The 14,124-nt window shown below is 51.0% G+C and overlaps 5 protein-coding genes across 5 annotated transcripts; 2 read left to right on the forward strand and 3 right to left on the reverse strand.

Moving 5' to 3' along the window:
- Window positions 1-329: 329 nt before the first annotated feature.
- On the reverse strand, window positions 330-4,081 carry spt5 (transcription elongation factor spt5). The gene is made up of 5 exons (XM_040811515.1): window positions 3,566-4,081; window positions 3,355-3,504; window positions 1,809-3,277; window positions 999-1,744; window positions 330-935 (listed from the first exon to the last, which is right to left on the reverse strand). The coding sequence occupies exons 1-5, from the start codon at window positions 3,671-3,673 to the stop codon at window positions 364-366; spliced, it is 3,045 nt and encodes a 1,014-aa protein (XP_040663905.1). The 5' UTR covers window positions 3,674-4,081; the 3' UTR covers window positions 330-363.
- A 688-nt stretch (window positions 4,082-4,769) lies between these two features.
- On the reverse strand, window positions 4,770-6,637 carry ASPVEDRAFT_79805 (putative acyl-CoA dehydrogenase; the record flags this gene model as incomplete). The annotated part of the gene is made up of 5 exons (XM_040816764.1): window positions 4,770-5,263; window positions 5,318-6,059; window positions 6,111-6,376; window positions 6,441-6,452; window positions 6,523-6,637. The coding sequence occupies 5 exons, from the start codon at window positions 6,635-6,637 to the stop codon at window positions 4,770-4,772; spliced, it is 1,629 nt and encodes a 542-aa protein (XP_040663906.1).
- An 878-nt stretch (window positions 6,638-7,515) lies between these two features.
- ASPVEDRAFT_25047 (uncharacterized protein) lies at window positions 7,516-8,292 on the forward strand (the record flags this gene model as incomplete). The annotated part of the gene is made up of 2 exons (XM_040809731.1): window positions 7,516-7,525; window positions 7,781-8,292. 2 exons carry the CDS (start codon window positions 7,516-7,518, stop codon window positions 8,290-8,292), a joined length of 522 nt encoding a protein of 173 aa, XP_040663907.1.
- A 4-nt stretch (window positions 8,293-8,296) lies between these two features.
- Window positions 8,297-12,331, reverse strand: ASPVEDRAFT_37584 (proteasome regulatory particle base subunit RPN2). The gene is made up of 5 exons (XM_040811516.1): window positions 11,948-12,331; window positions 11,667-11,836; window positions 11,079-11,602; window positions 8,792-11,023; window positions 8,297-8,735 (listed from the first exon to the last, which is right to left on the reverse strand). Exons 1-5 carry the CDS (start codon window positions 12,085-12,087, stop codon window positions 8,418-8,420), a joined length of 3,384 nt encoding a protein of 1,127 aa, XP_040663908.1. The 5' UTR covers window positions 12,088-12,331; the 3' UTR covers window positions 8,297-8,417.
- A 315-nt stretch (window positions 12,332-12,646) lies between these two features.
- On the forward strand, window positions 12,647-14,014 carry ASPVEDRAFT_126003 (uncharacterized protein; the record flags this gene model as incomplete). Its single annotated transcript, XM_040806320.1, has 1 exon — window positions 12,647-14,014. One exon carries the CDS (start codon window positions 12,647-12,649, stop codon window positions 14,012-14,014), a length of 1,368 nt encoding a protein of 455 aa, XP_040663909.1.
- Window positions 14,015-14,124: the final 110 nt, after the last annotated feature.

Consider the following 14,124-nt stretch of genomic DNA (forward strand, 5'->3'; position numbering starts at 1 on the left):
GATACCAATACGATATCTTTTGCATGTTCTGAGAAATGGTCGTCTACCAGGGGGGCGAAATAGCAAGCTTGCGACCCAAGGGCGCCGATATAATCCCAATGATTTGTTTAGTCTATCTAAACAATTCCCCATCCCAAAATATCCTCTGTTAGGTGATGAGACACGTTTATATGTTAATAGATTGATAATACATTGTAGTATAGTACTAGGCGGTAGCTAAAGTCACCTATAAAAGAAAACATCAATAGATGAGGAATAGAATGAACATGCAATGCGCCGTTTTAGTTGTAAACCCATAAAAATTCCGAGCCAAAAAGAGAAAAAAAGCCAAAAAAAAAAAAAAAAAAAAAACAAATTATGCATTCAAGGACTGGGCGTTCCTTCTTCGTATCGGGGACCGCCGTCGTCTGCATCGCCGTATGGGCCGGCACCCGGTGTAGCGGCAGCCCCACCCATCGCCGGCGTTGGTGCATCGTATGGACGATCGCCAAAGTCAGCCGGAGTAGGCGCGTTGTAGGCACCCGGTGTCGGCGCGCTGTCGGCCCAGGCTCCGGGTGTAGGTGCTGAGAGACCGGGTGTGGGTGCGCCACCGTACGCGCCTGGGGTAGGAGCAGAGTACGTCGCACCCGGTGTCGGGGCGTCATATGTCTTGTTACCGCTTGAGCCGCTTGCCGACCAAGCAGGAGTACGGTTGCCAGAGGCGCCACCCCAGGCGGGAGTTCGGGACCCGGCTGCAAAGGCATCGAAATCGCTGGTTCCTGAGCCGGAGCCGGAGCCACCATAAGGTGTTCTTGCTCCTGCATTCCAAGCCGGTGTGCGTGCCCCTGCGCCTCCATAAGCTGTGCGACTGCCATCGTATGGATTCGAGGTTCGTGATCCGTCGGCCTTCCACGCAGGTGTGCGAGAACCAAAGCCACCACCACCCCAAGCAGGTGCTACAAAAATCATGTTAGAGGCTGTACGGCGGTATTAACAACAGCGAAAATGGGAAAACTTACTTCTGGAGGAAGTAACACCACCCCAGGCCGGTGTTTTTGAAGAATCGGCGGCGGCCATGGGAGTACGACCGCCCTGCCAGCCGGATGGCGGTGCAGCTGATCCACCCTGAGGAACCCGTGGCGGCCCTCTACCGCGGGAAATATCAATGGTTTGGCCAGTAACGGGATCCTTAACGACAAGGAGCTCCTTTGGGATCGTCACAAGCTTGTTCTTAGAATGGAGCTCTACGCGAGCCTGCACATCGGTCGTGTCTTTAACAATACCCATCAGACCCTTAAGAGCGCCCTTCCTAACCAAAACTGTTTTGCCGAGAAGTCGGTCGCGTCCAAAGTTCTTTGACGGAGGAGGCCCCATCATATTACCTGGAGCACCATTCTTCATCAAAGCCGGGTTCATCTTGGAGAGATCAGGACCTGTGGACCTCCCTCCTTTCGCGGACACTGTAACAACATTGGTAGTGCGCACAACGACGATTCCCGAGTTTTCAGCCTGGGCTTTATTGTGCAGGAACAGGAATGAACGGTGAATATGAAGAATTACCCCATTTCGTTGCTCGCCGTATACTTCTCTAACAGTGTCCCCATGTCGAATTTCAGCCCCGTTCCTGTCTGTAGCCACAGCGTCTCGACGCGGGGTGACCTTGTTGGTGACTTGCGTAGGGAGGATAGTGCGGATAGAACCGTTTTGATCCAGGACTCGTAATGATTCACGATCAACCTTGACAATGCAAGCAACGGTAGCAGCACTTTTTCGCGACTGTTAGTAAAAGAAAAAAAAGCCCAACTAACGAAGAAGAGGTAATAACTCACTCTAACTGTACGAGATCATGAACATCGAACATGCCCAATTTCCCGTCCACGCCTGTTTCTGCGGACAAGCGGAGGTCTTTGCTAAAGACAGTAATCTCCTGCATACTCATATCGCTGAGAAGGGTGACTGTGTCGTCTCTCACTTGCACAACCATACCCAACTCATCCTGGTATCTGCTTCCGCCAATAACCTTGACGTGGTCACCCTCCCTAAAGCGCTTACGGAGTGTCTTAACAGGGGCTTCAATTGTTTGGCCTGCCAGTTCGCCTTCCGTTACCAGGATAGTCACAATATCTCCACGAGTGGAGCTAGTGCGGCCGATAAGGCCTTGCTGTTCACCCTTGAACACCTCCACGGGGTCTCCGGGAATATATGATTCCTCTGCGGTAGAATTCTTGAGCGTTTCCGCAAGAGAGGCGAGGTCAAGATTCGAGGTGCCGTTTTCAGAATCGCGGGCAAACATGGTGACTTCCTCGAGTCGGGGGTTGACGTTCTTCGTGATCAAATGCTGGACCTTCATGTCTTTGATCAAGAAACCATCGATGTAAGTTTCGCCAAGATAGTTCCATGACTTTGAACCTAAACCAGCCGTAGCGGAGAGGTACTTGCTGTGCTTCTTCTTGGCTTCAGCCTCACTAAACAACCGCTGTGGAGGGCGTGCAACAGCGGCATTCGCGCCAGCTCGCTTTCTCTTAGGATCAACAATAGGAGCGCCAGAATCCTCATTTAAACCGTAATCCAGTCGAGGAACCAAACGAACGGTTACAGCCAAACCGTTAGTCTCTACCTCTTCGATCTGAGCGAGATCACCTATGTATTTGCCACGCTTTATTCGAACCCAGCCGCCGGGGTTGAGTTCTTCCGACTTCTGTACCCTAAGTAGATCCGGCATTTCCCTTACAGGGACCAAGATCATCTTCGTCCTTGGATAAACATTCGACATATCTTGTAGGGCATCCATGACATCCGCTTGTCTCCGCGCTTCGACATAAATGTAGCCACTCATCGCGCCCCCACGCTCAAACGCCGAGATGAGCTTAATCGGGTTCCGTGAACCAGGCGGTCGTTCTTCGATACGTTTTTGAATAGCGAAGACAACTTCACGTTCTTTTCCGGCCTTGCACCGAACACCCCAGATACTAGGGTCGTCGACGCTAGGAAGCAAAAGCCGCTTGGGGACAATGACGGCGTCCGTGGCAGCTGCGCGATTCCGCCCATAACGTTCCTTGAGCAATTGTGCCTGTTTCTCAGCATCCATGCTGGCCTCCACTTCGCGCTGACGGTCAAGTTCGCGGTGTCGACGGTCGTCCATCTCAGCTCCGACGGCAACTTCATCATCCGGATGGACATTTTCACCAAATTCCATATCATCCTCCTCATCTTCAGCCTCGTCCTCATCTTCGTCCACACCCGCCTCAACATCAATGAAGTTATGGAGGCCAGGACCTCTTCTCCGCTTCGGTCCACGCTGTAGAGCAGGAAAAGGCCATATTAGCAATTGTCCCATGCGCGTTTCGAGCGAAATGGATAGTAGAAGACACCAACCGTAACAGCATCCTCTTCCTCGTCTTCTTCCTCTTCCTCATCGTCATCCCCTCCTTCCTGAAGCTCATCGTCGTCGTCACCGCCCTCGTTCTCCCCATCCTCGTCATTGCCTCCATCTTGAGCGTCGTCCTCACGGCTACGTTTTCGGGTCTTATGTTCCTGTTCGTCAGTTCAACACATCCTCCAATAGCAGATCCAGGATAACACAAACCTGGCCGCGATCTACATCTTCATTATCTGATTCCTGTGCGGGCGCGGGGTTGAAGTCATCATCTTCCTCATCAGAGCCGAAGTCCTGTTCCATCACGTTCCGAGACATTCTCGCGTCGAGGCTTTGAGGGGCGGGCGTCTGCTGCGGCGACAGTTCGGGTTTTGAGAATCAGGGCGAAAAAGGTTCGGGAGAAAAGTAAAAGGAGTCGGCCACAAACTGAGAAGGTCTGAGAGCGCCAGGCGACTAATAATGCCGGTAAAGTCAGGTGGCCGATGTGAAGTGTGTTCTGGCGACCGTTGACAGAAGATAGATTTCTTTGGTCGGGCGGTTCGTTGTTCGGTGCTGCGCCGAGTCCGCGGTGGCAGCCACGTATCGGGAAGTGAAAGAAAGGGCAGTTCGAGGGAAGAGTAAGCAGAACAATGAAGCTGCCCTCGCCGCACAAACAATTACACGACGCCAAACGATCTGCTGGGAGATAAAGGGGGGGTGTAGACCTCGATAGTCGGGAGCTTTCAGAAGGCGAGTTTCATTGAGAAGTTCAAGGCGGCTGCGCGTTTGGTCCTTGTGGAGCGCCGGATTGTTTTTCGGCCTTTTTGGGAGCCTCCGCTAGGAGAGACCGGGGACCTGATTGGTAGGCAGCACAGGAGCCTGCTATTCCATCGTCACAGAGTATAATAGGCCTTTAGTGTCCATCTACTCACTACTATCTGGGACCATACTACTGATTCGCCTGGGGAAACCATACCTACAGATAAATGATATATAATACTGGGGGTTCGCGATACTGTGGAAGGTAGGGTTCGCCAAGCCGAAGGAGGGCATGCCAGCCATTTTGGAGGAGCTGCAAATTATTGGCGCTGCGCCTGTCGTGGTTTTGTTTATATATATATAAGGTGTGGTTCTCTCTACAATATGTGTATGTTGAAAGACGCTTTGTCATCTTAATTTCTTCTTGCAACGCTGTCTGCACAAGGGCTATCTGCGCTCTCATGGAAAACGCTGGCCAAAATACGAGGCATTTAAATTATGGCCTAGTGGGTTGAAAGTAGTTATACTGTACTAATCTTGAAGGTATAGAATCGCTCCTGCTAACATAAGATATTTCCAATATTGTACATCCAAGAACCAAAAGTCTCTATATAAGCCAAGAAAAAAATAAAAGGAAGGGGATATATATCCAAGAAACAAAGCGTACTCGTCAGTCTTACAGCTTCATTCCGAACATCTGGTGCACACGGAGACTCTGGCGCATGCTGAGATCCAACATGATCTCCTCACTTCCACCGGGGATGGCGTAGGCGCGCACGTCACGGTACAGTCGTTCGATCTTACCACCCTGGCCGCCACGGCTATAACTCAACCCACCGAAGATCTGACTGGCTTCGCGGGCGCAGTATTCGAAGGTTGTTGTGGACTGAGCCTTGAGACCGGCAATGGCACCGCCGAGCTTGAGCATCGCCTCGGTCTCCTCCATCGACTGGCACTGGTAAATGATGTTCTCGAGCCAGTTGTAACTAGCCTCAATTTGACGAGCCATGTGGGCAAGCTTCATACGGATGACCGGGTGGTTGGCAAGTTTCTGGCCGAAAGTTCTGCGCTTGTGGGCGTATTTCACTGATTCCTCATAGCAGACACGTGAGAATCGGATACATTGGATAATGATACCAATTCGCTCGTGGTTGAAGTTGGTCATGATGACTGGCGTGCGTGTTAGAATGAACTCTCAACAACGTTCACATATTCTCAACTTACCCTTGAATCCCTGGTTCTCCTTGCCAATGAGGTTCTCCACGGGGACCTTAACGTCCTCGAAGGTCACGTACGTAGTACCGCTGCTCCAGACACCCTGGCAGTCCATGCGCCGGGTGCTGACACCGCCAGCCTCTCTCTCGATAAGGAGGACACTGAGACCGTTCATTCCGGGCCCGCCGGTACGAACAGCAGTCGTGAAATAGTCGGACCAGACACCATTGGTGATCCACTTCTTCTCGCCATTAACGATGTAGTGCTTGCCGTCTTCAGAAAGCTTAGCTTCGCAGCCAAGGTTGGCGACATCGCTGCCAGCATCGGGCTCAGTAATCGCAAGACAGATACGCTTGTCTCCCGCAAGGATTCCGGGTAGGATCCGGTCAACAAGAGCCTTCTTTCCATACTTCACTAACGGAGGGCAGCCAATACCGAAACCACCGAGCAAGTTCCAGACCAGACCACCACTTGCAGCGCGAGACAGTTCATCTGTAAGGAGCATCTCGTGGAAGAGATCCCAGTTTTCGGGGGCGACAGACTGAACCCGGTGTGGGGTATATTGCACGGGATACTTGACACCGAGGAGACCGGCGAGATAACCCCGCTCACCCATTTGCTTGTAGATCTTGGCAGGAACCTCCTTGGCCTCATCCCACTCAGTCACATACGGCTCGATTTCCGACTCAACATATGCCCGGATCTCATCACGGAGGGCAGCGTGAGTCTGGTTGAAGTAGGCGGAGTGGTACTATAAACAATCAGTAACAGGTCAGATTTGACATGTATCAAGGAAGCTCACCCCCTGGTACCATGCTGGGTCAGCGAAGGGGATCAAGTCGCCATAAGGCTCCTGGGCTTCTTCTGACTTCGCTGTCGCGACATCGACAACTGGCGCTGACTGAGGCTTGGGTGTCTCCTTCTTCTCGGCGGGGGCAGGTGCTTCCACAGCCTTCTTGGAGTCCAAAGATCCAACTTGCAGCTGCGACTTGTACTTCTTCAGAATGCCCTCATTGTGATATTTCCAGAACTGTTTTGACGCGTCTTTTCCGGCGACTCTTGTAAGAACTAAATGAAACAACAGTTAGTATTGGCGGCCGTGGCGCATTTCGTGGGGTTCGGACGAGCATACTCTTCTTTCCACCTATCCGCGCATATTATGTCAGTTTCACATGCAAATTAATGACAACAATGTCGGGCTCTAGAAAACGCACCTGGATGGTCGTCCTGAAATTTGGTCAAGTCGTAAACGTCTTCGTCGACGATGATCCAAAGATTGTCGGCCTTGTTGTGCGTGGCCACGTCGTCCTTGCTGAATGTCTTGGCCATGGTGATGTCGCGAAGCAAACAAAGGGTCAAATTTGTGGGATGCTGGAGACAAGCCTATGGGGAAGAATAACCTGGGGTAGGGGGGAAACAGGGAGGGGAAGGGAGAAGCGGTTTGATATAAGAATGATCCAGGGAATTGCCGCCTTGGATGCAAAAAGCAAAGGTGGATACCATTGATCTCGGTCAAGAGCCCAAAAAGAGGTCGTACATCGCAGGTGCGCAGGTGTTTGCGACAACAGGAAAGGCAAATTCCTCGGTGATTTTCCCATTATACGTAGTATATGCCGGTATAGGCAACCCGATTCACATGCTGGTCAGCTCTGGGCCACTCTGACGCTGCCAGTTACTCATTTCTTCTCCAGGCCCGCATTGCTTTCCTCAATTGAAGCACCACCGGCTCATTTCTGACCAGCTCACGTGTGGTTGTGCCTCGGCCAGCTGATGATGCTGGCTATTTGCTTGCATCTGATTGGCCCAGACGTCGTCCTCATGCGTCATCCCTGCATGGTGGCTGCTCGACTTTTTGAGAAGGTGCCGAGGCTCCTTTTCCCGCACGTGACCCATGATCTCAAGAGTCGAGTCGACCTTGACCAGTAGATAACTATTCATATGATATTAATGAGATGATGTTCGCCTGCCAAGCTTTGAACCAAGGGCATCCGGCCAGTCGATCTGGATGTTTACTCATCATGTTTTGCTTCGGAGGCCAGAAAATCTGGAGTAAGAAAGCATGACGAGTTACATAGTAGCAGCTGCACCGATATATAACGTTCACTCTTTGCGCTGTTGAAGAGACCACAATCGCGGACAGACATGGCATCCCGATTCAGAATTTCTCTGGTGTCTCAGTTTTCAATTTGTATGTCGGAAGAAAAATAATGACTGAAAGTGCGTAGTTATTGGAGAACAACTTCCCCAGGTAGTTTGCAGACCAAAGTGGACTAGCCTGGTCAGTGCCCTGATACCTAAGGCTAGACTCAAGCTTAAATGCCGAGAATTGATATACGCCGAAGCAATGACGCTGCGTATAACAGAAGAATATGGCTACGGAGTACATTGATTCCATTTCCCTCCCGACAGCGCTGAACAAGTTCCCCGAGCGAGAGAGCGCAACTGACTAGTACAAATCTACTTTGATCATAGCGATTGGTTTCTCCCGGTCTTACAACGGATGGGTTTTTCAGGATGACCTGGAAGAAGTCTATCGATCTCGCTTTGATGGTCTTGTCCCAAATGGAGCGGAGCATAGGATCTTCCAGTGCTTCATGGTTCTGGCCCTTGGGATGCTCCTTCTTGTCAAGAAGGACATCTCCACGCCGTGCTTAATATCTGATCAGCTGCTGACATCTGCTACAAAAATTGCCGAAGAACGACCTGTCGCGACTTTTAGAGGAGACTTGGATCACCTAGAAGTCCTTGTTCGAGGCCAATTCATCTCACTCCGTCCGGGAGCAAGCGGGGCCTACTATGCTGACAGTCTAGCCATCAGACTTGCCGCGGACCATGGCCTGCATGAGACAAATAGGATTGTAGAACTACTCCAAGACTTGTCAGACTATGCATGTCCTCTTCGCGATGGGAGCCATGAGCAAACATACTTTTCTCCCTCATTACCACAAAATTATACGACTACGGGTGCACTACTTCCCATATAAACGAGCCATAAACTAGATGCAATAGTAGACATTCCAGAAATGCTATGCGGTATCTAACTACCGCGGTTATTCGAGACATAGATTTATATTAATCTAGTAATACAGCTTGCGCCCATATTGCACACTTAGTAGTCTGCCTCTCCGTCATCACTCGTGTATCCGAATTCCTCAGGAACAGGCGCCTCCTCTCCGTCCTCGTCTTCATCTACAGCGGTCAACACTCCAGCCGCAGCAGTAGCTCCTAACGTCGAAAGGGAGTCCGCTCCACGCTGAGGGGTTTGCAGAGCGCCCCCGTCTTGGAACCCTTGCAGACGATCCTGTAAAGATTGTAGGTGGTCTGCTGGGGTTGCAGATGGCTTGGTCTCCTTGCTGGCCTTGAGCTCAATGACTTCTCGGGGTTCTTCCGGCGTCTTGTCCCAAACGACTACAACACCACCGGTGGGCTATAATGGTGAGTTAGTTTATCTTCATACACAAAACTGAGGCCGAATATACATACCCTTTTTACTGGCTCATATCGAGGATCGGGGAACGTGAGATACTTTAGTTGGGCTGGGAGAACTCGTGACATGTTGTCAAGCTCATATCCAACCTTCTCGCGCTCAACCCTCTTCTTTTGACTCTCCCCGGCCTCCTTCTCACCTTCCTTGAGCTCGTCTTCGCCCTTGGCCTCATCCGTTTCCATTTTCTCCGGGATCTGATCTGCCACCTTGGGAGTGGTAGGAGTCTGGTCAATATCCATGCTCTCTCGCCTGTGCTGCTTTTCACGGCGCAGCGCACGTCTCTTGGCCTGCGCAGTGGTAGAAAGAACGGCAGTCTTGACCTTCTCTGGAGCTTCTTCGGTCTTGACTTGTTGCTCGGGTGGGTAGTCGAAGAGGCTGGGCTTTGTGTTGCTATGGAACTTGAAAAACGGGGCCTCGAGCTTCTGGTCCACACCGATAACCGAGGTTGGCGCGAAACTCAGCGACAGGAAGTGAGTGAGAGGGAACCAGTACCAGTACTGGATGAACACTGCAGCGCCGACGATCCCTGGCATGTTGAGGTTTCCTGTCTGTGTCTGAAGACTGATCGTGCAGTTACGACCGCCAGCATCGATAATACCTAGAGCAATCGCGCAGCCAAACTTGGCCATAGCATCCTCGTGCCTATCGGAAACCATCTTCATCATCGTCTTGCGTAGTGTGGTGACCCGAGGATTCATAGCCTCATTCTGTTGCACCAACACCATGGCCAAAGCAATGAGAGCTCCCTGTCGCACAAAGTCGGTCGAATCCTTCAGCATCGGCTCAAGGAGGTCGATTGCTTCGTCAAGGCCAGTACCAGCACATGAAATTCCAAGAGCCATTGCTGCACCATAACGAACATGAGGGTTGTAGGATTCAGAGAGCAATTCGACCATGCGGGGTACGCTTTGGTGCTTTCTAAAGAGAATGAAACCCAGACTCAGGACAGCAACACGTCGGACATCATCGTTCACATCACTGACAGCAACATGGAGCAACTTCCGGACAGCCTTGTTGCTGCTGCTCCCGCAGTACGCGAGAGCGATGGTCATGATACCTCCATAGCGGAGGGTCGGGTCAGGGTCGCCCAGGAGGCCGTTAATCAGTTCATCAGCAGCTTCCTGTCGACCGTACATAATAAGGGCCATGCCCATTGCCAATCCTCGGACGATCTTTTCGTGCTGCGTATCATGAGCGTACTGGATCATGTCTTCGAGAACCTTCATGTTACCAGTACCCAACATGACCAGACCCATGGCAAGACCAACAGCCTCACCGTTGAGAGCAGAGTCGGTGTAGAGAACGTTCCGTAGATCCTCGTAGATACCCTCATCTCCGGTTGCCATACCCGCAACACCAAGACCTAACGCACCTCCGTGTTGAACGACTTCCTCGGAAGCGTTCTTGAAATGGTCGCGAATGTAATCAATAGCCATTCCGCCATGGTTGGCATAGATTAATCCAAGCGCGTAAAGGGAGCCACCGCCACTATAAACAGACCCAGATCCGTTTACACCAGCAATGTTGTCCTTGGGGAGGTATGGCTGCAAAAGCTTTTGTCCCTGATTCAAATTCCCACGGTGGATAACACCCAGGGCCGCTGTCGCAGTGAACTTAGACCAGTTGACCGCTTTTCCGAGCCATTCCAGGTTGTCTCGGAAGAATTTGTCCTGCGCTGTTCCAGCATACATGAAGCCATTTGAGATGGTCACAGCCGAGTGGAAGATTGAGTTGCGAGGTTCCAAGCTGTCGCGAAGCTTGTTAAGGATGGCAACATCGACCCTGCTATTCCGGTGCAGAAACTCCATGTTCAGTTGGATAGATCTGAGACCATCGAGGATATCAAGTATATTCTTGAACGCGGTATGGGCCTCCGTGGTCAGCTTGGAGTCATCGTTGGTACCGATAGACGAAGCTTGACCTTCCAACAACGCATCGGTCTCTTTCGCTTCTTCCTGGTCCTCCTTTGCTTCTGATTCGTTCTTTTCCGGAACGAGCTCAGAGATCTCCTGGTGAACTTTCTGGAGAAATTCCTGGGTGCTGTTGTCGTAAAGATCAAAAGAAATCTGATAGGCAACAGCAAGTGACCGTGCATCCCCCTTCTCGACCAACTGGCGAAGTATGAAAGTAGCCATCGAGTGCTCGTTGAGATAGACGACACATTTGGCGATTGAGAAATAGTCCGGCGAAGGAATCTCATTAAGAAGGTCAAGAATAAGTTTCAAGATCTTGAATATCAGTTAGCATGCGGTCTTCAAAATCAACTGAGTCTTGTCACGGTACCTCATTGCGGAAACCTCGCTCCTGGACGACGCCCATGCAAATGTCCAATACGTATTCCATCAGCTCCTCGCTCCGGCGGGACTCGCCGTGTTGCTTCTTTTCGTCCTCACTAGCGCGAACAATAGCTGTTCGAAGCACTTCCAGATCTTTAGCTTCAATAGCAATACCGATAACCTGGCGATAGCGTTGCTCATTGAAACATTGCTCGAATAAACGTTCAACGACAGCCTTCAACTGGCCTTGAACACCGCGCTTTAGGACGAGCGGAATTTCAACATCCTTTAAACTAATATCTTCGCCTCCCGCGTGAGCGCCGTCTGCGCCTGAGACCTCTTGCCTAGACAACAGCGACTTCGATGGCAGAGCCGATTGTGAGAATGGGGTGATCGGGGAAGTGAGGCTGGCAGAGGTGCTGCTGGCACCCTCGACCGGGGCGGGGAACGAGGTGTTCAAGTTGGCGGTTTGATCGCCGCCTGCGGGTCGTTGGGAAGTCGACAGCGAAATGAAGGTATCGATACATTTGGCTGGCAAAACACTCGGATGAGAAAAATCACCCAAGTTAGGAAGTGGAGGGTATATGGTACATACCAATGATGGTTTCCTCAAATTCACCACCGTTGTTTAGGTCGAACAACTTCCCGGCGCCTAAAGCAAACACCATGCTCTCGTTGTACTCTTGGAGATGGTAGTAAACCTTTGCGGCGACTAACGCGGCAAGACCGCGCTCCGGGAATTCTTCATCTTCGTAAAGCGCCTCTCTAAGAATGGAGTTGTTAGTTGACCGAAAATAATAGCTCTAGAGGCCCATTACAATGAAAATGCAGATGTGCAATGTGATGGAAGGAGGTGGAGTGAGATGGGAAACAAACATTTGCGGAATAGAGTCAACCACTTCCGTCCAGAGAAGGTCGATCTGAGAATCTAGGGTCTTCAAAGCAAATACTCTCAGTTCAGAGTCAGGCTCTGAAAGAAAGCCAACGAGACCAGCGGCTGAAGCAAGCCCAACCATGGTGATAAGGACAGGTCGGTGCACCAGCGGTAGAAAAAGAGATGATAGTGCTCGAGAGGGTGAGGCGACAGCTTCGACGGAGCTTCACGCCGACGGATCGGAGGTCAAAGTGTGATGGGAAACGACAGAGGTAAAGTGCAAATACAAGGCGGCGAGAGTAATAAAACAAGGAAGGATGGAGAAAGTTGAGAAATACAAGAAGAGGAAGATGATGTGAAGAGGCAGAGGGAGGCACACGTCAACGGACGCCAGGCTGATGGAAGCTCTCGGAAAGGTGCCGGTGGTTCCTGCAGGCCGCCCTAGAAACTGTCACGTGACACTGCTGCCGCGTGATGGCAAGGCGCATGTGAGCGACCCCATCAACCCATCTTAAATACGAGGGTCATGGCAGTCCATGTTTCCGGAAGGTGTCTTTGTTTAATATTACCCTGCCTGGTATTTCTCTAGCAACTGGCTCGCAAGTACGCCGTTTCCTCAAATCTATATCTCTGTGACTACAGGCGTTGCCAAGATTCAACCAACTGAAAGCAGCACTTGTGTTTACATGTTTACATCCAAAATGTCCACCATGTTCCCTCAAAATATGAGCCAGAGCCTAGTGCCGCTGCCTCTTAGAGCTTCTCCAAATTATCAGGATCCCTTACGTCATGTTGAACGGCAGGCGAGACATATACAGCGTAATCTGCAGCATCTTATAGATGCCCAAAGCGAAGGACTGCTGGCTGGCCTTGGTGGTCAGCAACCTGAAGCCGACATGCCTAATGAAAGCCACATGTCGTACTCGGGATCAGTAAGCTCCAGGGGAGCTCCAAAATTACCTACTCGACAGCTGTCTAACAAGAAGATTGGGTTGCGTTCAGCACGGGAAGGCATATTTACATCCATGTATGACCTGATGCGAGTGCGTGAGGAAGAACTAGAAATACTTTCTTACAGGAGGGAGGAAATAGACCTTGGATTGAACGAGATCCTAACATTCAACACCAAAAGATCCGGATTGGAGAAGGCTATCTCAACCATGAACAATGACAGAGAGACTCGACGGTCCATGGAGCTGCGAGATGAGAGTTCGACGCTCGAGGCACAAATACATGAGCTGGAGAATAAACTGGCGCAGATGAAAGCGAAGCACCGACACGTTGTTCAGGAGCTATCCCAAATTGAAAATTCTGTGGAGGCCAAAATGTCCTCCTACAAAGCCTCTTTGTCGCTTCTCGAGAGCGATACGCGGAAGTTCCTCGCGGATCCCCCGGTGAAGCCACCAGCAAGGGGAACCGCTGGAGAAAGCTTTTATTCCCTGAAATCCAACCGAAGAACTCTTGAGATGGCACAAGAACATTGGAATAAAGAACAGTCTGAATTGAAACAAAGACAAAATGAAATTGATGCCGAGATAGAGGCACTCGAGGAGGGTGGTGACGTTTGGAAACGGGTGGTTAAAGCCATAACAGGGTTCGAGGGGCGCTTGCGAACGGGAATGCACCGTTCAATAAAGGCACAAGAGCAGCTGCTGAAAGAGGATGGACCCTCATTCAACAACGGTCGCCCAGGCCATGCTATCATGGATGACCTGTCAGAGACCACAGACCTCGTAGAACAACATTTGGACCATGCGGAGCGGAAAAATTGGAAACTTCTCGTATGCTGTATTTCGGCAGAGCTCCAAGCCCTGCGAGAGGCCCGGCAGATGCTCCTAAGCATCTTCAATACCACAGAAGAAGAACTCCACCAGTCTGCACAAGCATCATCAGAGTCCCGCAAGAGCGTTGAAAATGAATCCCAGGCTGATACCTATGGTGACGAAAACCCGGATCCTCCGGCTGACTTATTACGAGATGCGGAGAACCATTCCCATGATGCAGCCAGGTTGGACGATGAAGATGAAGACGATGAACCAGATCCAGCTTGGCTACTTCCAGAAACCTGATTCAGTGCTACGAAGCTGGGGCACCAGGCTGTGGCACTTGTTCCCCTGGCTTTCTATGGTATACAATGTGTAAGACGCGTCCCATTCGGCCCAGGGGACCTGTTGGACGC

The sequence above is a fragment of the Aspergillus versicolor genome, assembly GCF_001890125.1.
Source record: "Aspergillus versicolor CBS 583.65 unplaced genomic scaffold ASPVEscaffold_2, whole genome shotgun sequence".
Taxonomy (NCBI): Eukaryota; Fungi; Ascomycota; class Eurotiomycetes; order Eurotiales; family Aspergillaceae; genus Aspergillus; species Aspergillus versicolor.

Excerpts from the sequence above, each read along its gene's own strand:
- spt5 (XM_040811515.1), bottom strand. The coding sequence starts at position 3,673 with ATGTCTCGGAACGTGATGGAACAGGACTTCGGCTCTGATGAGGAAGAT. Across the intron at positions 3,505-3,565 it reads AAGATGTAGATCGCGGCCAG|ACCCGAAAACGTAGCCGTGA; the intron begins GTTTGTGTTATC and ends CAGGAACATAAG. Across the intron at positions 1,745-1,808 it reads CATGATCTCGTACAGTTAGA|TGCTGCTACCGTTGCTTGCA; the intron begins GTGAGTTATTAC and ends GTCGCGAAAAAG.
- ASPVEDRAFT_37584 (XM_040811516.1), bottom strand. The coding sequence starts at position 12,087 with ATGGTTGGGCTTGCTTCAGCCGCTGGTCTCGTTGGCTTTCTTTCAGAG. Across the intron at positions 11,837-11,947 it reads GTTGACTCTATTCCGCAAAT|AGAGGCGCTTTACGAAGATG; the intron begins GTTTGTTTCCCA and ends CTCCATTCTTAG. Across the intron at positions 11,024-11,078 it reads AGCGAGGTTTCCGCAATGAG|ATCTTGAAACTTATTCTTGA; the intron begins GTACCGTGACAA and ends CTGATATTCAAG.